General features: G+C 40.3%; 1 protein-coding gene across 1 annotated transcript in view; it reads left to right on the forward strand.

Moving 5' to 3' along the window:
* ror2 (receptor tyrosine kinase-like orphan receptor 2) overlaps positions 1-24,117 on the forward strand; it is a 49,765-nt gene that overhangs the window by 19,053 nt on the left and 6,595 nt on the right. The window contains 6 exon segments of the mRNA XM_018701899.2: positions 2,235-2,306; positions 12,840-13,127; positions 13,497-13,527; positions 22,073-22,194; positions 22,330-22,644; positions 23,011-23,265. Of these exon segments, the coding sequence (XP_018557415.1) occupies positions 2,235-2,306; positions 12,840-13,127; positions 13,497-13,527; positions 22,073-22,194; positions 22,330-22,644; positions 23,011-23,265 (1,083 nt within the window).

Consider the following 24,117-nt stretch of genomic DNA (forward strand, 5'->3'; position numbering starts at 1 on the left):
CAAAAAACAGACCCAAAATAAAAACTGCTGTCTGACCCAACCCAGTCAGAGTTCTTGGGCTCTGTGCAAATTAATAACAGAGGGTTAGCATTACAGTCTGGAGATGTGGAGTATGAAAAATGTGGAGAATGGAGGGTTTCATGAAAAGACACTATTGGCAGCACTGTGGGAAATGTAGGATCCAATGTTTTTGGAGCTTTACCCACGTTGACTAAAAGTCAGGAAATCTCAGCCTCTACTGCTTTTGTTCTGACCACTCTTTTTTATCTGTCTGTAGTGAATTTCCCAACTTTATGGAGATGCTATACTGAATTAGCGGAGTATCTAAGCTTACACAGGTAACCTGTATTACAAGTCGGTTTACCTGTACACTTTATTCAGAATGTTTAGCTGTTCTGTTGTTTCACGTTCTTTCAGGAGCAGATCACTCTTTGTTATTTCCATTCACTTGTTACTTAGTGACTTCTGCAGTAGATCTATAACAGATGGGAGCAGTGGTCTGAGTATGATCAAGGGAAAGATCAAACAAACACCAGTGTTGATGCTTGTACTTTATCATTGCAGTGTGAGGATAACTACTGTGATATTTAGAGGATGTCTAAATAGACTGTTCACTTGTACTTCCTTTAAACCTTAGAGGACTATGCTCGACCTGTCTACTAGAACTAGATGGCAGGAAGACACACTGAATACAAATCTAGCATTCACATTTACAGTCACTCCTGCTCATTAGCATCTGATGCTGAAATATTTTTGTTCTTCTTCCTTCTTATACTGAAGGAGACTTGACTTGCAGTGGGAGAAGCTCAGGAGGTAGAGCTGGCTCAATCCCAGGCTTCTTCACAGAGTTCATCAAAGTGTCCTTGAGTAAGACACTGAACCCCTAACTCTTCCTGCACCATCAGTGGGTGACTGTGTGTATGAATGGGTGAATGAGACAAACACTATAGAGCACACTGGGTCATCAGTAGATTAGAAAAGTGCTATATAGAGTAACTGCCTTTCCATTTCTGCTTATATCTATGGTTGAATTAAACAATCCAGTCTACAGAGGGAAGTATGGCTACTGAAAGGAATTCTGTATGACTCTGTTCACTGCAGTCTTCATAATACCAATCTCTACCACAACCCACATCTGTCAAGCACATGCTCTGTATCACAGGGAAGACAGGAGCCAGTGCCAAGTAAAGTTGGGCTAAAAACTAAGCTATAAATTGTGTCTGTTCACGTGTGCCTGATCTTGATTAGTTCCCAGGGAGAGCAAGGCCCAATCACACTGAGTGGCCAGAGTATCCATAACACATATTCCTCCACACAGAAACTAAACAAACTCTAAAAAAACTCTACACCACACAGCCTAAACTGAGAGAAGTGGCTGTATCCTTTAAAGAAACCAAACACAAAATATGACTTTTAGTCAGTTTATACCTGTCATATACTTTCTGTTGCTGCATTCAAACCTGTCTGTGTTCTCTCTGTATTTTTCCCAGTCAGTGGAGACAACTGAAGGTCTCAATATCTCTCAGTCAATCTGGGAAACATTTTGTTTGACTGACACTGATGCCTTAATTCACTCTGTCCACCCAGTCCACAGCCAGATGTCTGGTCAAATTGTCATAGAATATACATATCCATGTCTCCAGAGACAGACGTCTAATAATCTGACCCCAAACCTTTAGTCCAGTGCCATGTCAAGTCAAAATGTTCCTTTGAGATGCTCATAACTTGGAAACAAATGGCTGGAATATCAGGAAGTTCTCTGTGAATATTCATTCACTCCTCTGGTACCACTATCAAACCAAAATTTCCACTGTTACTATTTTACTATGAAAACTACTGAGATCATTTGCTCTTCCCACAGGATGAATCATTGTCATTCTGTACACTGTGAGTTCAGGCCAAACCACCAACTTTTCACACAATGCAGTCATATTCAGACAGATTGTCCTGAAAGTTACAAAGTTCGTTGCTCCTAACTGGATGAACTCCTAATATTACAGTTTTTCTCGTCTACAAGACACGCTTAATGAACATCATCACCTTCTTTGGTCAGTCTGCTTCTGTTTCAGCCTGTGTGTTAAATGTGATCTCAGAATGGACAAATGTGTTTATGCAAATGTGAAAACATGTAATTGTCCAATGACCTTTTCAAGCACCAGCCTCAGGACAAATTTCACATTTGTAGCTGCACTACTGCCAACTCTACAAATGTTTCTGTGTTGCTGTTTCTGCAGCTGATCCAGGTCCGTCAGCAGATACAGATGGTCTGGCTGAAGCTCAGAGTGGTGCTGCACCTACAGCCGAAGGTAAGATAAAAACTACTTGTTTTGTTTTCTCTGCTGTAATCAGTGTGTACAGTTAGTCCAAAAAACTGTGCAGAAATATTTTAGGGGTTGCTACATGCTGGAACTATTTCTTGATGAACAGCACAGTGCAGTGACTGTGCCTGGTTTCTTGGAGTCTTGTCATCACAGTGAGCTTGCCAGGTGTGTCAGTGTTGTGCTTGAACAAAGAGCAAAACTAAAAGCTGTGCTCATCAGCTGTATCTAACAACTGGCACCACAGCAGGACATGCTGCTCAGAGGCAGAAAAATTGACACAACACTTAACAAATTGCCATTTCACAGTTTTGTCTGTGTAAAGATAAGAAAAATTAGATATGTTGTGTAAATCATTCTGGCTTGTTACAACTTTTGTCTGTCATTTCTAATAGCCATGGTAAGTTAATATTCACCAGATTAATTGCTGAGATCTGGAAACTGCATCATTGCTACAACAAAGTCTAATAAGCAACTAAACAAATTTCAAATTTTCAAACCAACTTTCCTTGGCCAGTTTTTACCTCAGAAGTCAGTGAACTCATGCCAACAATCAGGCCTCTCAGTGATATTAAAGAGTTCATTAATGATTAGAAATAGATTTGTTAATGGCTGTGCCTTCTGGTTTTTAAGCTCTGTCCTTTTAGCTTAGCTCTGTCATACAGCATGGTGTGTGTTCAGTGTGGCCTCCTGTGATCATCAATCATGTTATAATTTAAGGGGAGGCTTCAAGACTGCCTGCGGCAGGGTCTGTTTAATACCAGGGTAGAGAAATGGAATGGTACAATGTGAGGACTGTTTCTGTTGACCGTCTGGGGACCAAAGTGAACACTGAGTAATAAGAGTTTTCATCAACATTTGGAATCATGCTTTGGAAAAGGAGAGGAATACTGCAGAGCTCTCTACCTAATTATTCTTGTCTTGATCACATAATTGTTTAAAGAGTAGGAGGTGTAGTTGTTTTATTGTTTATATATGTCACTTATTTTAGTATATATATACACTCCTGATCAAAATTTTAAGACCAGTTGAAAAATTGCAAGAATTTACATTTTGCACTGTTGGATCTTAAGAACGTTCTAAGTAGTGCTTCAAAATGCAAAAAGAAGAAATGAGACGATAGTGAGTGTGAGACAATAAAAAAATTTTAGTAAGCAATTTATTGCAAACAACCATTAAACTGAAATAGGCTGTTCATCAGCTGATCAAAAGTTTAAGACCACATCTCAAAAAAAACCCAAAACCCCTTAAAATAGAAATAAAATTTTCAAAAAAGGACTCAGTAATGAGTAGTTGCGCCATTCTTGTTAATCACCTCAAAAATTTGTTTCGGCATGCTTGATGCTAGTGTTTCCAGGAGGCTAGTGGGAATGTTGTGGTGAAGTGGTGAAGATGGCTTCACAGAGGGCATCCACTGTCTGGAACTGGTGTCCATTTTTGTAAACTTCACTTGCCATCCAACCCCAAATGTTCTCAATTGGATTTAGATCAGGGGAACACGCAGGATGGTTCAAAAGAGTGATGTTATTTCTCTGGAAGAAGTCCTTTGTCAGGCGGGCATTGTGAACTGCAGCGTTGACCACCACACAGACGATGGCCTTCAGTCATAAGAGATGCCTCCTGCAACATCTCCACACAGCCAGCTGCCGTTTGACGCCTCTGCACAACCTGAAGCTCCATTGTTCCATTGAAGGAAAAAGCCCCCCAGATCATGATGGCGCCTCCTCCACTGTGCTGTGTAGAAATCATCTCAGGTGGGATCTCCTTGTCATGCCAGTAACGTTGGAAGCCATCAGGACCGTCAAGGTTAAATTTTTTCTCATCAGAGAATAAAACTTTCTTCCACCTTTCAGTGTCCCATGTTTGGTGCTCTCGTGCAAACTCCAAACGGGCAATTTTCTGCCGTTGAAGGAGATGAGGTCTTTGAAGATGTTTTTTGTTCTTAAAACCCTTCTCTCGCAGATGGTGTCTAATGGTTATGGGACTGCAGTTGGCACCAGTGACAAGCTTAATTTGGGCCAAGGATCGTCCGTGTCTTGACGGACAGCCAATTGGATCCTACGACTCAGGGCTGGTGAATTTTTTTTGGGTCTACCACTTGACGTTTTTTTTCCCATAACCCTCAGGATCTTTTAAGAAGTTTAAAATGACTGTCTTACTGCGTCCAACCTCAGCAGCAATGGCACAGCTCAACAATCTGGCCGCGTTCAAAGAGAGAAAGCTTTTTTGCCTTTGCCATCAGGAGGTCGTGACAGTGTGGATACCTGACAGAAAATGACACTGAATCCACATTTTTGCAAAGATTTGGGCTTTTAAAGGCTGTGGTCTTAAACTTTTGATCGGCTGATGAACAGCCTATTTCAGTTTAATGGTTGTTTGCAATAATTTACTTGCTCAAATTTTTTCTTGTCTCACTCCCATTTCTTCTTTTTGCATTTTGAAGCACTACTTAGAACCTTCTTAAGATCCAACAGTGCAAAATGTGAATATACATATATATATATATATATATCACAGTCTTCATCAGCAGATTGCTCAGCTGTCACACACAGTTACACAAGAGTCATTACATAGAGTCATTCCATTAAGTACTTTTTCCCTCCAAATCTTTAATACAGACTCAATGAGCAAACAGGAGTAAAACATATATAATATAGAATATGTGATATGATAGGTTTCTGTGGGCTTTAGTCCACTTTTACAGCTCTTTGGGTACTCATGCCTCCAGTGAATTAAGCAGTATTAACCGAGAAGGTGTACTTTAACGTCATTTGAGCACAACAGTGATACGGTCAGGTAAGCATCTCTGAAGTGCTCAAATGATGTTAAAGTGTGTAACATTGCGATTATAGAGCTATTACCAAAAACAGTAAAATGTATATGGCGGAGTAATATTTTTAGTGATGAGTAAGGCGTGCTGTCATACTGATTTGAGCACATTCTAAATGTCTTGTTGACCAATAAGATTGTTGTTATTGGTCAGAACTATTTGTTGTATAATCAAGAATTTGTTGGCAAGGGCTTGTGTTGTTTCTATTGCCTACGGAGGATTTTACGATCTATGAAGTCAGCTGGCAGAGGGGGTTCTCTAACCCAAAAGACTTCATGAGAAAGGTGAATGTTCTCCTGAAGTAGCATGGAGTCAGGGATTCGTATTTCCACTCCGGTCATATACCCCATGTAGAAGGTTGATCTCCCATGTGCAACCTTGTTAACTCAGGTACCCATGCACGCTTCCACCACCCTGTCTGTCCATTCTCAGTCCTAACTTTTGACATTTGAGCCACAGTCTGATCAGAACTATGACATTGGCAAAGAAACACCTTACTGTACTGATACAGCTCTGGGCGTCCATACATAGGTTCAGTTATTTCAGTGTGGACTGTCCATGAATTTAAACAGCTGCTCGACCTCCTCTCTGTACGTCTGGCAGTTACTGTCCAAGGTCTAAACACCTCTTATCCTATATATGTGTTTGGTGGGGTGCTCTGCTGGTAGATCTCCCATCTTTGTGATTCAAATTAGCAGTCACCTGCAGGTTAGACATTTAGGACGGACTAGATGAGTCTTTTTTCCTCTCTTGTGTCCAAGTGTGCGTGTTTCGGCCAACCTCCAATGCAGACGAGATTATCTTCAAGAATCAGATTGGGCATGAGAAGTGTTCTCTTCTTAGTCAAAGGTCTCTCTTTCGCTAGAACAGTGAATTCTCCCAGAAAGGCTTCTCTGCGTAGCAGTTGTCAATACTTGGTTATGGACACTTTTGATTAGAATCAACAAAGTATTAAGGCTCATTACTGAGCTCCACCTGAAGCATATCATTAACAGTTCTACTGCAGCTGAACTGAACATTTTTAAGGCAGGCAGAAGGCAGACTTACGCCATCTCTCTCACTCGTGTTTGTTTGAAGAGAGTTTAACCTCCTCTGATTTAACTCGGGGTTATCAAGGAAAGTCGGGGTTGAGAAACCCTGACTGCCTCGATCTGTGTTAAATGGTACTACAACAGTGGTTCAGATGTTGGTAACTTGAGTTGGCGTTAACTTAATCAGAGTTAGTGTGCGTGCATAAAACAGGCGTGCACCGTATCTCTCAGATGAAGAGCGCACGTTAATTCTGTCAGTTTGTGAGTAATTTAAAGAGGACAAAACAAAATGTAAAACTGCGGCTGCCAACAAAGACAGGGAGACTGGTCACATGTTCTCTGGGTTCTTTATCTGTAAATTGAGATGTAAGGACACCCAACATATGTGATGATTTTTTGGATACTTGGATTATAGACAACACGTGGAGCACATGTCTGAGAATGAGCTGTTCCTGTTAATGATGTTCTGCCTGGAACACTCAGGCTGTATATGTATGAATGTAATGCTGTTATGTTCAGTATGAACTTCATGTTAACAGTATTTCAGCCTCAGTGGAAACTGAACCTGGATCAAATAGAAACATTCTATAAAGTGGTTCACATTCATATTTCCCATCATTAATGCTGCATGTTTTGGTCTGTAGTCTACAATTACAACAGCCTGTCACATTCTTTCAGGACAATAATGCCCCCCACCCCCATTTAAAGGATTATTGAAATCGATAATATGCAACACTAATGATGCTCAATTCTGCTGCTTGACTGAGAAAAAAATCAATGCAAACTAAAATAACTGAAATTGAAAATGGAAAATGCGGAGCATAAATAAAATTTATTGGTCCATATACCTCCTCCATCCACTACATCTCCACCATTTTTCTTTTTTGTGGAGACTGACCATCTTAGGACAACCCCCATCCTGCAGAGTCAGCCTCTCTCAGTCGTTGTGCCAATATCCATTGGTTGTTCCACCTGTGGGGCGGAGCTTAGGTAGAATAACACCCAGTTAACTGGGTGGTGGGTGGTGGACAGACTTTGGACACTTGCCAGAGAGCTGGCTTTGAGAGAAAGGTGCTTTTCATTACCTCTATCTCGTGGGGATAGGACAAATCAATCAGGCACTTCAGCCTCGATATTTGAGACAGCCATGCCTCCACAAAGTACCTTACAAAGCTGTTTGACTTTTGACCAGGAATGATGATGTCGGAATCTCCCAGTGGATTATTGAAATTGGGCCAAGCATGCATGTAGACATGCTGCCATTACCAGTCAGTGCATTTGATGAGAGAATGGTATTTGTGCTGCACTTACATACAGTGGAGGAGTCAGGGATCAAACCACTGCTGATTAGTGGGCGACCTTCTCTCCTTCCTGAGCCACAGCCACCTGTGATTGTGATTGATAAGAGAATTGAGTGTGTTGATTGCAGTGTGTTGCAGCAGTGTTGCATCTGCCTCAAATTTTTGATGACTTGTCCATACAGACTGCCATGTTTACCAAAAAAGTCAGTGCCATTTATGTATAAACATTAGTTTACTGGGTTTTAACAACTGCATCACAAGGACAAACCAACAATGATTTGATTAGCATAGTGATGTGAGGGTGGGGAATGGAAGGGGTAGAGCTCTGTTGAGTAGTTTGATGTAAACATGTATGGTGAAAGTTCTTATTTTGAGAAGTGAATGTTTGAAGGTGATAAAGCTGATAATGTCAAGGGAAAGAAAGAACTACATGAGGCTACGTGAGGCATAATATGTTTTTAAACAGCTCTATCCTTAGTTAATGACAAGAGCATAGCATAGCAAGTTTAGGATGGCTTCTGGGGATGTGGTGATCAGATGGAGAAGCTGAAAATGGTGGAACCAGTGTTGGATGGAAATCTGAGCCCAGTGACAGGAATTTGACTTTCTGAAAGGAAGAACTGGACAGAGAGTGTGTGGTGGTCATATTATCATGACGTTCCCTGAAAACAGAGAAGCATTAATTCCCAAGGGTCAATTTACTGTTCTGGGTCTTTTAATCACTTCTGCATGTCAGCTGTTTTATCTTTCCTCTCCTGCCCTGCCCTCACACCCTAATTCACTCATTCAGAGAGTTGCAGCACATCCTCTAATGATGGATGAGGACATTATAATTAAAGAGTTGTGTGGTGACATCACTCATCTGTAGGCCGCTCTGTGGACAGCTCTGCTGTGGCCAGGTTTGGAGGCTGGGCACACATCTCTGTTTTTCCATTGCATAAACTTCAGAGCCTGGCTGCTTCCCGAAATGCAGATGGTACAAAAAGCCAGGGGACTGAGTGTGTGTGTGTGTGTGTGTGTGTGTGTGTGTGTGTGTTTATCATTGTTTCTGCTCCCCAGCCATTCCTTTTTATTCCCTTATTCAGTAATCTACATAGCTAGCAGGGACTCTAGCTTTTATTGTCAGTGTACAGTTAAGTACATGAAATTGTGGCTCTAGCAGAGAGTTTTCTGCATTGTTGCGCATTGTTGCGCTAACTGACCGAAACCAAGACTGAATCTGAGAACACTAATTACATTATTTCAGCCAGAGACACTTGCATCACGGAGGAGAAGGCTTAAAATGTATTAGCCCTTCTCATCTCAGGAGTAGCTCTGAAAACATCCTGGCTGCTTCCCAGATAAACATATGGCAGGATACTAATATTGTCCTGATTCAAGAGAAATATCCTTCTCTAGAATGGACTAACTGGAGTGAAGTATGTTGCAAAGCTCTTCTTATCTGAGATAGAACCCAGTATTACTTATAGCTCTCAGATGAATGTCAAGATCCTAATGGCATCTTGATAAAAGGGAAATATCCAACTTTAAAATGAACAGACCCAAATTTCAGTATTGTACCTCTGAATGAGCTAAATAACATGTACAACCCAAAAGAAAACCAGCTGAACAACATCAAACCACAGAGGGAAAATGTGCCTAAGATGGATTCAACCCAATAATTACTTAGTAAGAAGACAAGCATAGAGCTCAACTGCTACATGAATTTCAATAGGATAATGCCAATGCAAATAAATACACATAATGCCACATTTCAAACATATATACAGATTGCAAATAAATATATTCAAATCAGAAACATAATAACAGAGCAGGCAACAGCACAATATACCCTGTAGTCACACAGATACCATAATGCCAATAATTTATGCGGCTCACAAATTGAATCTTAACAGCATAAGCTGAATGAATGAATGAATGAAAGCAAAACACCACAGCAGCAGATACTTGGCTTAGTCCCCTGTATAATGGCAAGTTGGGAATATGGTGAATTGGCCCAACAGAGTAGACACGTGGAAAACCAGGTTTCTCTCATCACTCTACTCCTCACTGTCCGGTCAGTTGTAGCAGCGAACAGTGTCAGCATGAGCATTATCATTAGTAACAGTGAGGAAGAGTCAGGTTATAATGTCCTGAACATGTGGATGTTACTATTTGTGAATGAACCAATCATTGTGAGGCATACTGCAAATGGCTAGAGCCAATTAATGCTCTGCCTGAACTAACACTAACCTTCCTTTTTGGTTGATCCCAGTGTTTTACAGTGAAAAAGCAGCACTGGGAACATGCAGAGCTGTTAGAAGGCTTTTGGGACAAATCTAAGGAAAGTCACAGCCCTGTCAGAACAAGTTTCTCAAGGAAAACTCCAACTCAGCTCTTCAGTCAAACTTCATAGCTTTATAACTGTGGTTGTCTTCTAGTTTTGGCCATTGTTCCCATCAAATGAATAACTGAGATCTGGAAATTGCGTCAATATCACCGAAAAAAAGAAGTCTGACAGCTGAGGAAAGGTTAGTCAAAGTGAGGGTGAACAGTAAAATTATCACCCAATCACTTTTAGCCAGTATCATCAATTGTAAACATCCATTACAGCTGACAGACCCAGTTTCTGCTTCAACTTTGACCGGCTGTGCTTATTGTAGCTGCATGCACACAGCTGTCCAGTAGAATGACAGATTATTAACATCATTTCAGATGCAACCACTTTCAGTATGACCTTCAAATTAAACAGTTTAAACCACCTGGATAAAATATGTATTTGTCTCCAACCTGTTTGATTATCTGACTGCTCGAGTTTGTTGACCTGTAAATTGGTGAGGTCATTGATGTTATAACCAACAGAAGCAATACCCAAATTATTGGAGCTATCCTTTGATCATTACAAAGAAATGCACTACCACTGCAAGAACAAGCCTACATGAATATCTGGACAAGAATTCACAGCCAGTGGTAAGAAATAGAAGAGATCGCCTGCATCACCACCATCAGGTTCTGCTTAACAGGCGAAGAATACAAACAAAACTCTTTGCCTCATTCAAGTACTCTCACCTGTGATTATCATCAGCCTAAATGGAAAAAAACTATCACTGCGAATAATAAGAATCCTGTGTCTGTCTGACTCCAAGGCTGTTTGAGGCAGAGTAGTTTGAATCAACAGTTGGGGAGAAGCCAGTAACTTTTCAGGCCTCCAGAGGAAACAGTGCTGGAGTCATTTTTCCAATTGGAATATTAGTGGCTCACTGCCCACTCCTGAGTAGCCTGCTAAAGTTCTTGCTTTTGTCCTCATTTACCTTTGTTTTTTTCTTTCTCTATCTTTGTCTTTCTCTTTTTTGTCTTTCAGTACCAAAGGCTGTTTATCCAGATTTATTTCATCTACTGTCAGCCACACTCACATCCTGCTCTCTTCTCACTGTACAACTACAATCTGTAGTCTTTCATCAGTTCTTGGAGGGGGAGATAAGGCTAGTAGCTGATAATGGGGGGAAGGTTGGTCAGCCAGTCTGTTGGTCCATAGACTTGGTCTGAAGCTAAATGTTACACAAATTAAACAAATACAAACACATCTTCAGGTTCATCTCCCACAGAGAATGAAGAAATGCTTATTACAGCACACAGCCACAGTTCCCCCACCACCCCAACATCATCTGTGTGTCTTCAGACCTTCTTTATTAAATGTACATGTAATCATTATTTTGTTCAGTTCCTTGTGAAGTAATTATTGGAATGCATTATAGCTGTCAAAAGAAGCGTGGAAGAGAGGGAGGACACTGTCCACTCGTCCACAGCATAATTTACATGTCACACAAAACAGGGCACACATGCTTTAATTTCACATTGTAAATCTCAGTAACAACCACTGTGAATATTTGAATTATGTTTTCAATATAGATATTTTAGAATACATTTTCAAATAAATGGAGAAATTCTGAAGAGTTCACTGGCAATAAGAGGAGGGGTTTATGTCTGGTGTCATTAGAATGTCTTTGTCAGCTTTGTAGGTGAAATATTTCTATCTCCAGCTCCTGCCAGGAGTTTCATCAACCATTATGGCAGACCTGGATTACTTTCAGAGAAGGATTGGCTGCTTAATGCTCCTGCCATATGTTCAATAGTTTGTGTTAGTACAAATTCTCTTGCCCTCCTGCACAGAGCCTTAGCAGAACCATTGGTTTCTTTCTGTACACCCCTGTGGTCACTGTTGAGACTGGCATATGGACTGTGTTGGAAAGAGACAGCTTAATTGTGACAACAATACATCAGTCACAGAATAACAACTCCTGTTTCCAATTTTGATTGAGGTGTGTTATGCTAGTAGCAGCTAATGCCCTGAGCATCTAGTCTCAAGCAGAGATGAGGAGTGGGCTACAGAGGTTAGAGCTCACCTCTCTCACTGTTCTTTCATTTTCACACTGCTGAGTCAGACAGCTCCCTCCAAGTTTTTTTTACACATGAAGTAGTACACAGATGCATAAAACGTGTGGATTGTGTGGCACACTTTTGCAAAATAACCTCTGTATGCACATCAAACTTGTAGTCCTGATAACTTTTCTTTTCTACAGTTACTGCAAATAAACAGCTTAATCAATTAAAACTCCCTCAGGCCTGCTCCTTTCTCCTTCCCCAGTGCCTCCATCCAAAACGTCATGTAACCGGAGCACAGCTTTGCACTATACCTTATTTTTAACCAGTCTGGCCAAGGTAACACCTAAGATCTACATTTAATAATCAGAATAGAGGGAGACATGGCTTCAATGAGCAATGTGATGTGATAGAGACTATTTGGGTTACATTGTATACGTGAATGTTATTTTAAAATCTTAATTTATCTGTGGATCACACTATGATCACTTTAATGTCACAATGAATTTCAGAAATAAAGTAAATGAGAAATACAACATAAAAACTAGACCACATTTTAAATTCTACTTTCACTGTATATATGCAACTAAGGTGGTTTTAATGGCAGATGGTCACGGGTGATGTATGATGATGCCTGGGGTGCACTGTGCAACATGTTCACAAAAATTTGGGTCTAAATGTTTGTTAAATCAACAAAACCAAAAATGTAGCAGGTAAGCTGCTCTATAAATGTCCCGTATCTCAGGTTTAATGCTTTCTATAACCTTAAGTGCTAAAGTTGAAGGCAACTAGACTTCTTTTAGGTTTCTTGAAGATGTTTCACCTCTCATCCGAAAGGTTTCCTCAGTTCTGAAAACTGGTTGGGTCCAGTTGCCAGAAGTCCAGTTGCCTTCAACTTTAGCAAAGAAGACTGAAGACTACTGCTACCTGGATGACTGAGAACATACATAGGCACACTACTTTCTATAACCTTTGAACCATAGTGTTTCATCTCCTCCAGGTTATTTCCTGGAGTTCCAGGAGCCAGTCAACAACATCACCCACTTTCAGGGCCAGACAGCCACCCTGCACTGCAAAGTAGCAGGAAACCCACGACCCTCCATCCGCTGGCTTAAGAATGACGCCCCTGTGGTCCAGGAGCAGGGACGCATAACCATCCGCAAGACAGAGGCAGGATCAAAGCTACGCATCCAGGACCTGGACACCACCGACACCGGCTATTACCAGTGTGTCGCTTCCAACTCAATCAAGGTCATCTCTGCCACAGGTGTCCTGTATGTCAAGCTAGGTGAGGTTCACATCATTTATAAACCATATGTACAAAATTTGTGTTAAATGTTTCATTTATAGACTCTAAAATATGAAGCACTCCTTTAATGATTGCCTGGTTTTTGATCTACAGCTGTTCTCACAAGGTCTCAATGACACGAGGAGCTTGTGCAGAGAGCTTGTATATTTTTTGACTGATGATGTCATTAATGACTCCTACATGTTTCTTTGCACTGTAAAAAAGTCAAATCTAACATGTTAGTGAGAGTTTTTCAAATAACAAATAGTCATACATGTAGAGTCATAAAGTGATCACTCCTTGATGTGAATTCTGTTCTTGTTAACACAATCTTTATGTTTTACACATGTTTTTATTTTGGATTCACAGGACAGATGCCCACACATGGCCCCGATGAACCGTAAGTGAACACCTTATTCAGATGAGCATGTTTGTCAGAGTGTGTGTAAATAAATGTCCTTACAGCAACAGAAAGAAAAGCCTTCCAAAGAAAGATACTTTCTTCGGAGGATTTTTGAAAAGAAAACTTTGGAAATTAGGATCTGGACTGCAGTTAGAATTGATTGTAAGGATTTTACAACAGGAAATCTTTCCCAGAAACTTCTCAAACAACTAGTGCAACGTGAGCCACCTCTCTGCTGTGCCTCCATATGTTTATTAACATCATATTTTGCCACAACATAATCAATCAGTAAAAAATATCACAATGCATAGCAAAAACAGTGATTAGCCATACATGAATCATTGACATACTGCAAGATCACATCCAAGTGAATGAATTCTTTTTTTTTTTATTTTTTTTTTTTCTATCTGTAATGCATCATTTCATCATATTTACTGATGCTATCAACTGCAAAATAATAAATCTAGAAAACACTGCATAAAAGAGCGAATGAAATAATAAAAAACATGATCAGAGAACATCTGATACAAACATCAACCAATCATAAAAATCAAAAATATAATCAAAAAATAGCAGAATGATCACAATCAATCATCAAATCATCAAGCCATCAAATCAATCAGCAGGAATCATGAAATCTAAAATTATCTGTAAAAATGGTATAAAAAAATAAAATCTACAAAGCTCTTTTAAGAACATAACAAAAAGGACCAAAGATTTCATCAAATACCTATCACCATTACATTACATACATTACATTCAAACAATCCTTTCTCAAACATCATCAAACAGAATGAGAATGTTCAAAGAACTCTTTATACAACAAGTAGTTCCGACCGACCAATCTGATTGGTCAACAAGACATTTAGAATGTGCTCAAATCAGCATGACAGCACGCCTTACTCATCACTAAAAATATTACTCCGCCATATACATTTTACTTTGTTGGTAATAGTTGTATAACCGCAAGATTACACTCGAGGGTGTCCTTTAGCGTCATTTGAGCACTTCAGTGATGCTTGCACACACTCTCGGTTAATATTGCTTAAATCAAATATACATGATGAGTTGAAGCAGAAATGTAAAAGTCAAACAAAGAGAGAAATAAAAAGGCAGGCTCAAACCAATGTCAGATGGAGTTCCCCAAGCAATCATTAAGAAGCCCTCAACTCTTAAAATGCTTGACTGTTTATTTTCTTTTTGGCCCCTGGCCCTGCACCAAACTTACAACACCCCCTCTACTGCTACATCACTTTGAGCTATGTCTTGTTGCACTTTCATGAGACGTGTGTCTATTTAGGTGATAGAGAGTTTATGAAAAGCCGAGAGAATCTGTGTGATTGTTCTGATAGATAGTAGTAGCGGCTGTAGTAATACAAGCAGCACTTGCAATAGTTGTAAGAAGAGTAGTAGTGCCAGTGTTAGGAATCATTTTAATGAAATCTTTTTAGTGTTGCTGTGCTGGCTGATGAATTTTTACCTACAGTGTTCCTCAGTGTTCTTAACTCCAGTCCTCAGAGGGCTGTTGGGGAGCTGATGTGGAAACAGTGGTGTGATCCAAACATGACCAGAGGAACAATGCTGAAGCTGTTTGTGCACCTGTCATAACACTGATTGACTGCTATATTAAGAAATGTGACGAGTGAACTCCATGTGACACCAATGCAAATTTTTCATTCATGCCATAGTGAGCTGATGAAAAACTGTGTTTACAGTGATGATACAACAAACTTAATTGTACTGAGTCCATTTAACTGCCATGACCATCTCCCTCCCTGTATAATCATAAGCTAACTACAGGCCTACTTTATTTTCCATGTGAAAATATCCAAAAACCCAATGAATATACGTGATTATATGGTGCAAACATACTTGTGTTAGGTTTGATGTAACAACTAAATAGATTTGATGTTAAGCATTTCCAGCTCCTTACTGTCATACCCCAGGGCTAATTTGGTTTGTGCTTACAAATTGTTTCATGAAATAAGAGATAAAAACTGTCTTTGTTATATTTTATAATTGTTTTAAGCATTTCCAAACTCTAAATGTTAATGAACATTTGTTACATAAAAGTATACATACTATTGCATTCAAATGTCATTATAAAACATGACTGTTGCCTGTTGTGTAGCTCCAGTCTGTGATTGGATTGTTCCAGGCTACAATCAACATTTGGCCTGTTTAAAGCATTCAGTTTAATACTGAAACAGCTGTTACTGATTTATTTGATATGTTTGCTTAGTACCTCTTCCAACCTAGAACTTAGACTCATGTACAAAAATCTCAGTTTTGGGTTTTACTCAAAAACATTTAGTAGAAATACCAGCAAACCTGCTTTATGAAACCAGACCACTGAACTGGCTGTTGGTTTCTTGTCTGACTAGCTGGTATTTCTGTTTTTCTCTGTCAAAATTCCAGACGGGCTATTGTGTCACCTGTTTAGACATTAGGTACAGTCAACCCATTGGGTTAAGGCCATGTTTGGTTTTGACTGCATCTACTGAGGTAAGGAGTCCAGTTTAGAAATGTGAAATTCCCAGTCCTTTCCCTAATTTGACAAGCTAAAGGTTTGTAGTTGTGAGGATGGATTAGAAGGTTGGTTTTTAGGAAGGGGCTGTAGTTAATTAATATCTTCAGAAGTGTAGAGGTGCAAATGCACGTGTGTGGTGTTTCAATTCAATTAAATAATGTCTGCCTCCCAGACCCAAACTGGGAGAAGGTTCCACAGTAGAGGAGCCTGATAACTGAAGGCTCTGCCTCCCATTCTACTCCTGGAAACTCTGGGAACCATCCAGTAAACCAGCATTCTGGGAGCGCAGAGTCCTGGTGGGATTGTAGGGGACTATGAGATCTTTAAGGTAATGATGGTCCCTGACCATTAAGGGCTTTGTATGTGAGGAGGAGGATTTTAAATTCTATTCTGGATTTGACTGGGAGTCAATGTAGAAAGGCTAACACAGGAGAAATATGGTCTCTTTTCCTAGTTCCTGTCAGTAATGGTGCTGCAGCATTTTGGATCAGCTGCAGAGTCTATAGAGACTTGTTGGAGCAGCCTGATAATAATGAATTACAGTAGTCCAGCCTGGAAGTAACAAATGCATGGACTAGTTTGTTGGCATCCTTTTGAGACAGAAAATGTCTGATTTTGGTGATATTACACAGGTGAAAGAAGGCAGTAGAGGCCTAATGTAACTACATCATTAGAAAATGTATTTCTGAGGTGTTTGGGGCCAAGTATGATAATTTCGGTTTTGTCTGAGTTCAGAAGTAGAAAATTGCTGGTCATCCAAGTCTTAATGTCCCTAAGGCATGTCTGAAGTTTAGCTAACTGATTGGTTTCATTAGGTTTCATTGATAAATAACAATGGAAGTTTATTGAGTGATTCCTGATAATGTTGCCTAAGGGAAGCACATACAGAGGAGAGGTCAAGCACTGACCCTTGTGGAACTCCATTTCTAACTTTTGTGTACATGGAGTAGTGAATGTACAACTGAGCTATCAGATAGATAGGACTTAAACCAGTTTAGTGCAGATCCTTTAATACCAATAAAATGCTCCAGTCTCTGTAAAAGGATGTGATGGTCAATCGTGTCAAAAGCAGCACTGAGATCTAACAAGACAAGTACAGAAACAAGTCCTGTTGTCTGATGCTATCAGGAGGTCATTTGTAACTTTTACGAGTGCTGTCTCTGTGCTGTGATACAGCCTAAATCCTGACTGAAAATCCTCAGATAAACTATTATTCTGTAGAAAGTCGCACAACTGTTTTGCAACTACTTTCTCCAGGATCTTAGAAAGAAAGGGGAGGTTAGATATTGGTCTGTAGTTGGCTAATACGTCTGGATCGAAAGTAAGCTTTTTCAAAAGAGGTTTGAATACAGCTACTTTATAAGATTGTGGCATATAACCTGTTAGTAAGGACAGGTTATATATCTGGTACAGAGTTGCTAACTAAAGGTAAGGCTTCCTTAAACAGCCTAGTTGGGATGGGGTCTAGAACACAAGTTGAGGGTTTGGATAAAGAAATAGTTGAAGTGAGCTGGTTGCAGTCAGTGGGAGCGAAGCAGTCTAGATTAGGTGTTACAGTTGGCTCTAGAGATCCTGTGTTTTGACAAAAATCAGTGCTGGTTGAGGGCAGGAGGTGGTGAATTTTGTCTCTAATAGTTAAAATGTTATTATTAAAGAAGCTCATGAGATCATCACTGCTGAGTGTTATAGGAATACATGGATCAATAGAGCTGTGACTCTCTGTCAGCCTGGTTAAAGTGCTGAAAAGAAACCTGTTTTTATTTTCCTCTATTAATGAAGAGTAATAGGCAGCTCTGGCATTACAGAGGGCCTTCTCATACCTTTTAAGACTGTCTTGCCAGGCCAAGTGTGATTCTTCCAGTTTGGTGGACATTCTTTGAAGTCTACAGAGTTTTTGTTTTAGTGTATGGGTTTGAGAGTTAAACCATGGAGCTAACCTGTTTTGCTTTATTGCTTTCTTTTTTTAGGGGGGCAATAGAGTCTAGAGTTGTATGTAGTGAACCTGCAATGCTGTCTACAAGATGATCAAGTTGGGAGGGAATAAAGCTAATGTGGGAGTCTTCTGTTAAATTGAAATCTGGTAATGAATTTAGGACAGAGGGTATCACTTCATGAATTTAGCTACTGCACTATCAGAAAGATTTCAAATAAGGCCATTTTTGCCCATTGATATGTAATCCAGAGACAGGAATTCAGAAGTAATTAAATAGTGGTTTAATAAAAGGGGATTCTGTGGGAAAACTATTAGATGTTCAATATCAATACTATAGGCCAAAACAATGTCAAGGATCTGATTAAAACAGTGAAACAGGTTCATTTATATACTGAGAAAAGCCAATACAGTTCAATAACGAGGCAAATGCTGAGCTAAGGCTGTCATTGTCATATTGTCATATTAAAGTCACCTACTATAATGACTATATCTGTTCTAAGCACTAAACTCGATATGAACTCTGAGAATTCAGATAAGAAGTCAGTATGGGCCAGGAGGGCAGGAATCTATGATAAACAGAATTGGCTTTAGTGTTTCCCACCTTGTGTGTGACAAGCTAAGAACAAGGCTTTCAAATGAGTTTAGGCTTAGTGTTAATTAGTAGACTGGAATCAAAAATGGCTCCTCCTCGGCCAATGTCTCAGGGGATGTGAGTATTAATCTTGGGGGTGGGGTGGGGAGGCTAATATACCTATACTGACACAATCAGGTTTTAGTCAAAATAAATCAAGATGGAAATCTGAAATCAAATCATTTACTAGTATAGCTTTAGATGAGAGAGATCTGATATTAAGTAATTCACATTTAATTATTTTATCTCGCTGTAAATTTGATTTTTAGAAATTTCTGCCCAAAGCTAAATGAGCATGTAAAGACATGTCAGCTAACAGTCATACCTCCAGTGCTTTGACTGACTAGTAGAAGCAGATTGCAGCTGAATGATGAGGGTAGCAGGACATGCAGTTTTTTCTTCCTCTGCCTGTGGGTTTGACTCACCAGGACGGGGCTCAGAATAGATTCCTTAACCAACAGTCAGACACTAGCCAGTGGTCTGGAGAGGCCTGCTCTGAACTGGAAAGAATGCTGAATCATGTTCTCAATCAGACCAACTGTTTCCAGGGAGCTTATCTCATCACCCAACAATATGACTCCTTTACATGTAGAGTTGAGTAAAGAGGGAGTTTACATTTTTAGGGGCACTAGGAAGGGTACAATGACCCTTTTTTGTCTATTTAAGCAATAGCTGGCATATTTATACATTGTATAACTAACCATAAAAGTCAAAGTAACAATATGACATAGTCCCACTGTGTCACAGTGTTAGTATGAACACATGGCAGATTTATTAAGTAGAGCCATTGTCACATTAAAAGTATGCAGTCTTCCAAATAAATAAAAGTGTGACGTCAGGCTAATTCATCACAATGACAGTGTTAGGTTTAGTCCACGATGTCACAAAAAACTGTATGAGTACTAAAATGAGGTAGGAGTAGTAGTATGAGGTAGGTCTATCATGTGTAAGGTTGTCCTTCTGTGACACAGAAAGAGGAGGAGGTAGACCCATTGCATCTGTGTAACAACAGAAATATCGCAGTGGCAGCACCACACATTTAATCTCTCGTCAAAGTCAGTGTCACTACTGTGGTTTTGTTGTTATTCGAAGGATCAGGCGTTCCAAGTAGTGAAGGTCATATTTTGTTACATGCTGAACTCAGACATGGTGTTTGTGTAGTGGTGTGGTGCAGCACTGTGAGCACTGTGTTTCATTTCAAACAACAGGAGAGGGTCACATAGTCCTCAAGCTTGATACACAGTATACAGTCTCTCAGTTCAGTAGTCTGTTTTACCTCATTCACACTGCCCACACACAGACATACACAACCAGCAAAGCATGTCTAACATAGCAGAGCATCAGACCAACATAAATCACAGTCCATTTGCTTACAGCTGGCTCACACACACATCACAGTAGTAGATAACAGGCTGGAACGTGAAGACAGAGCTCCATTCCAATGACATAGTGACATATACACATTATTCAAAACTGGCATACTCATTATTGTTTAAAGAAACAGTATGACATTTTGGGAAATACTTTTCTTTGCCCTCTTTCTATTAGTCAGATGAGCAGATAGATGCCACTCTCATGTCTGTACAGTAAATATGTAGCTGTACCCAGCTGCCTGTTTGTGTAACTCAACACAAAGAATGGGGAAAAGGGGGAAACATCTTGCCTGGCTCTGTCCAAACATTCCCCCAGGCTACCAGTAACTTTCTGGAGTTGCCTGGCAATTGTTTCCGTCAAGAAATTGTCTGGCATATAACCCCCCTGTAAAAGGGGTGAACTGTCAGTTTTACACCTCAGTTTTCACACAGATTAAACAAATAAGATATAACACATTAAGATTTTGTAATACTTTCCACATCCGTGAGTAAGCAAAGATCTGCTAGGGTCCATGGAATGTAAATTTCATCATCAGAGGGTGTATACAACACTCTGTGCAGATATCTGTGTACCCTTTAAGTCCAAGTGGCCACTACAATAAAGGGCATGCATGTCTCCAAGCAGACTGAAGAAGTGTAATAAGAATACCTATGTGTCCATGGAGTCCACAGCTGTCTGTGTGCATGTCTGTAAGGGAGTATAATTGAAGCCTTAGAAGTGTTAGTAGATGAATTTTGCTGCTCTTGGAAAGGGCCAGTCTTTTTTGCTAAGCCACTGGCCCAGCAACATATTTACCTTACAGCAGATCCAATTTTGGGCGGCACGGTGGTGCAGTGGTTAGCACTGTCGCCTCACAGCAAGAGGGTTCCAAGTTGCAAACTCCACACAGACAAACTCCACACATGTTCTCCCTGTGTCTGTGTGGGTTCTCTCCGGGTACTCTGGCTTCCTCCCACAGTCCAAAGACATGCAGGTTAGGTTAATTGGTGATTCTAAAAAATGCCGGTAAGTGTGAATGTGAGTGTGATTGCCTGTTTGTCTGTATGTGTTGGCCCTGTGATGGACTGGCGATCTGCACAGGGTGTACCCTGCCTCTCACCCAATGTCAGCTGGGATAGGCTCCAGCTGCCCCTCAACCATTAATGGATAAGCGGTATAGATAAATTTTGCAAACCCACATAAGTAAACTTGTTACCAGAACCAAACCTGCACCTTTAAGGTGAATTAAAGGTATAGTATGCAGTGATCAGTAATGTAGTAATCATCTGTCTATGTATCTAATATAACTGCCCTATTGCCAATCAGTCCCCTGCAGTTTCAGCTCGGGAATGATGGTGAATTGAGGGGTGACAGGTTGTGTCATAAGCATTCACAATAAAAAGAATATCATGACAGCTAATTGGGACTGATAAAAAACTAGACACTGGTTCAGGTGAAAAACTCTGCCTTTATTTTAATCTCTGTTTTATCTTTATTGTTTTTTTTAATTTTCATGTTTATTTACACTTTTGTCTTGAGCAACTTACAAGTGAAGGATGGCACTAAAGCTTAAATTAAATTAAAATTCAACTAGACAAATAGCAGGAGATAAAGTAAGGAAGTTGACAGACAGTGTTAGTTGATGAGTCTTCCAGATATTGTTGAAGACAGAGAGGGACACTCCCACTCTGATAGGGTTTTTGGGAGCTGCTTCCATCATCAGGGAGCCACAAACCATAACAGTCTGGACTGAGAACACCTTATGTGTAAGGATGGTGATGCCAGAGAACGTAAGGACTAAGTTCAGGTAGATGGTGCAGACCCAGTCCTTCTGTAGGTAGCATTAGAGACTCAGACGGCAATGGGTAGCCAATGGAAATCAATATTAACTGAAAATGTTTTTATCAATTGTCCCCTAAAGTACATTTAACTGGACCAAGACTGGACTAATTGTTGGTCACTGCCCTCTGACATGGTGATCCTAGACTCTCAGCAGTTCCCAGCATCCAGGCAAATAATGAAGCTGCCATGTGCCATCTGCTGTGGGTACTAACGTGATGTTTGAGGTGACAGCTTATTTTGTTTATCTTTTCAGGTCACATGAAAAAGGTTTTTGCCAGCCATACCGGGGCATCGCCTGTGCTCGCTTTATCGGCAACCAGAGCATCTATGTTGAGTCCCTGCAGATGCAGGGGGAGAGTGAAAACCGCATCACAGGTAAGAAAATCAGCTGGTTAGTTTGACATCAACTTAGTTGACAAGATGCACTCTTCAGTAAACAACTGTGTAAGATATCTGAGGTTACATAAGCATGTGGGAAACAGTTGAAACGTGTGTCTGTTTCACCCCAAGCTGCTTTCACAATGATTGGCACCTCCACCCACCTATCGGATCAGTGCTCCAGGTTTGCTATTCCATCCTTCTGCTACTACGTCTTCCCTCTGTGTGACGAGGGCTCTCGGGGCCCTCGGCGGCGTCAGCTTTGTCGAGATGAGTGTGAGGCCTTGGAGAATGACCTGTGCCACGCCGAGTACACTATTGCCCGATCCAATCCTATGATCCTCATGCAGCTGAAACTCCCTAACTGCCACCTGCTGCCACGGCCAGGCACACCTGATGCTGCTTCCTGTATGAGGATAGGCGTGCCACCAGAAAAACTAGGTCCATGTAAGTAGATGCTATGGCACACACACATTACAATTATTGATGTAAAAAAACACCCTGCTCATGAAATCAATGACAAATGAATCATTTCAACAGTTTGCAGCCACAAGTATAATAGTGTAACACTAAGTGGAGTTGGTCAGTAAACCAGAATAATGCACTACTGTGCATTACTTTGGCTACAGTAAGCTCCAAAATGTGGAATATAAGAAATTTACAGTCCAATTATAATTTTAGATGTTCTTCAGTACTGAACTTACTGAACTAAATCTGCAGTCATTTTGCAAACTCAAAATGTACTACAAAATGTAAGTCACCCCTCTTATAGTGTTTAAGAGTATTTATACTGAGTCACTGTCTACTCTATAGATTCCCCCTCTGACCACATCTGCTACAATGGAAGTGGGGCTGACTACAGGGGTACAGTCAGCATCACTAAATCTGGCCACCACTGCCAACCGTGGAGTGCTCAGTACCCTCACAGTCACCATCTGTCCCAGGAATACCCAGAGCTCTGGGGAAGTCACAACTTCTGCCGTAACCCAGGAGGCCAGATGCAGGCACCCTGGTGCTTTACCTTGGACCCTCAGGTCAGGGTGGACTTGTGTGACATCCAGCCCTGCAGTAAGTGCCAAAATACAATAATTGTACCCTTAATACTTGATGGGACTACAACAGTTCCATTAATGTGGTGTTCTACAATTCTTTTGTCAAAATCTTTTTTTCCCAGCAGGTATCAATATATCACGTGTTCCATTAGCCAAAGTAGACAACTCCAATGACCACTCTTGGTTTAGTGTCATGTGCCAACACTACAGTGTATTTTTATGATTGATGATGATGAGCATTTATATCCCTTATTATTTATCCCTTACATAAAATGCTGTCACATTAACCCAAAGGCAGCACAAGCAGCATGTACATGTAGCCAAAAACATGCACAGAATCATGAATCTTAGTTAAATCAGGAACTATATAGCAGATAGTTATATGGTTAAGGAAAGAGTCTTCTGTGTGAGGGATGAGTCTAAGCAGTGATGTGGCCTCTGCTGAGAGAGCTAATGCACCAAAACAAGCTTAAGATCCCTGCTTAATATGTATTAGCAAGAAGCGCATAAAACCCCTAAAACAACAGAGCCACTACAAATATTCATCCTGAATATACAACCAGCATGTTATGGTTTCCCTTGAATCCTAACAAAGCCCTTCTCATTTGAGAGGAAACTCAAGATTATTGATTACTCTCAGATGAACATATACCAGATGCTACTGGCAGTGTGATAAAAGAGAAATAACCCACAACTGAAATGAACACCCATACCAAGTTTAGTTACAGTATTCCTGTAATGATCAGAATGAGCTACATGACACCTGCAATGCAAAAGAAAGCCCCCAAAACAACTTCAAACCAAAAGGGAAAATGTGCCCATGTCTGATTCAGAATCAAGAGGAAAAACCTATGTCAGACAACACCCC

Source organism: Lates calcarifer, linkage group LG9 (assembly GCF_001640805.2).
Source record: "Lates calcarifer isolate ASB-BC8 linkage group LG9, TLL_Latcal_v3, whole genome shotgun sequence".
Taxonomy (NCBI): domain Eukaryota; kingdom Metazoa; phylum Chordata; class Actinopteri; family Centropomidae; genus Lates; species Lates calcarifer.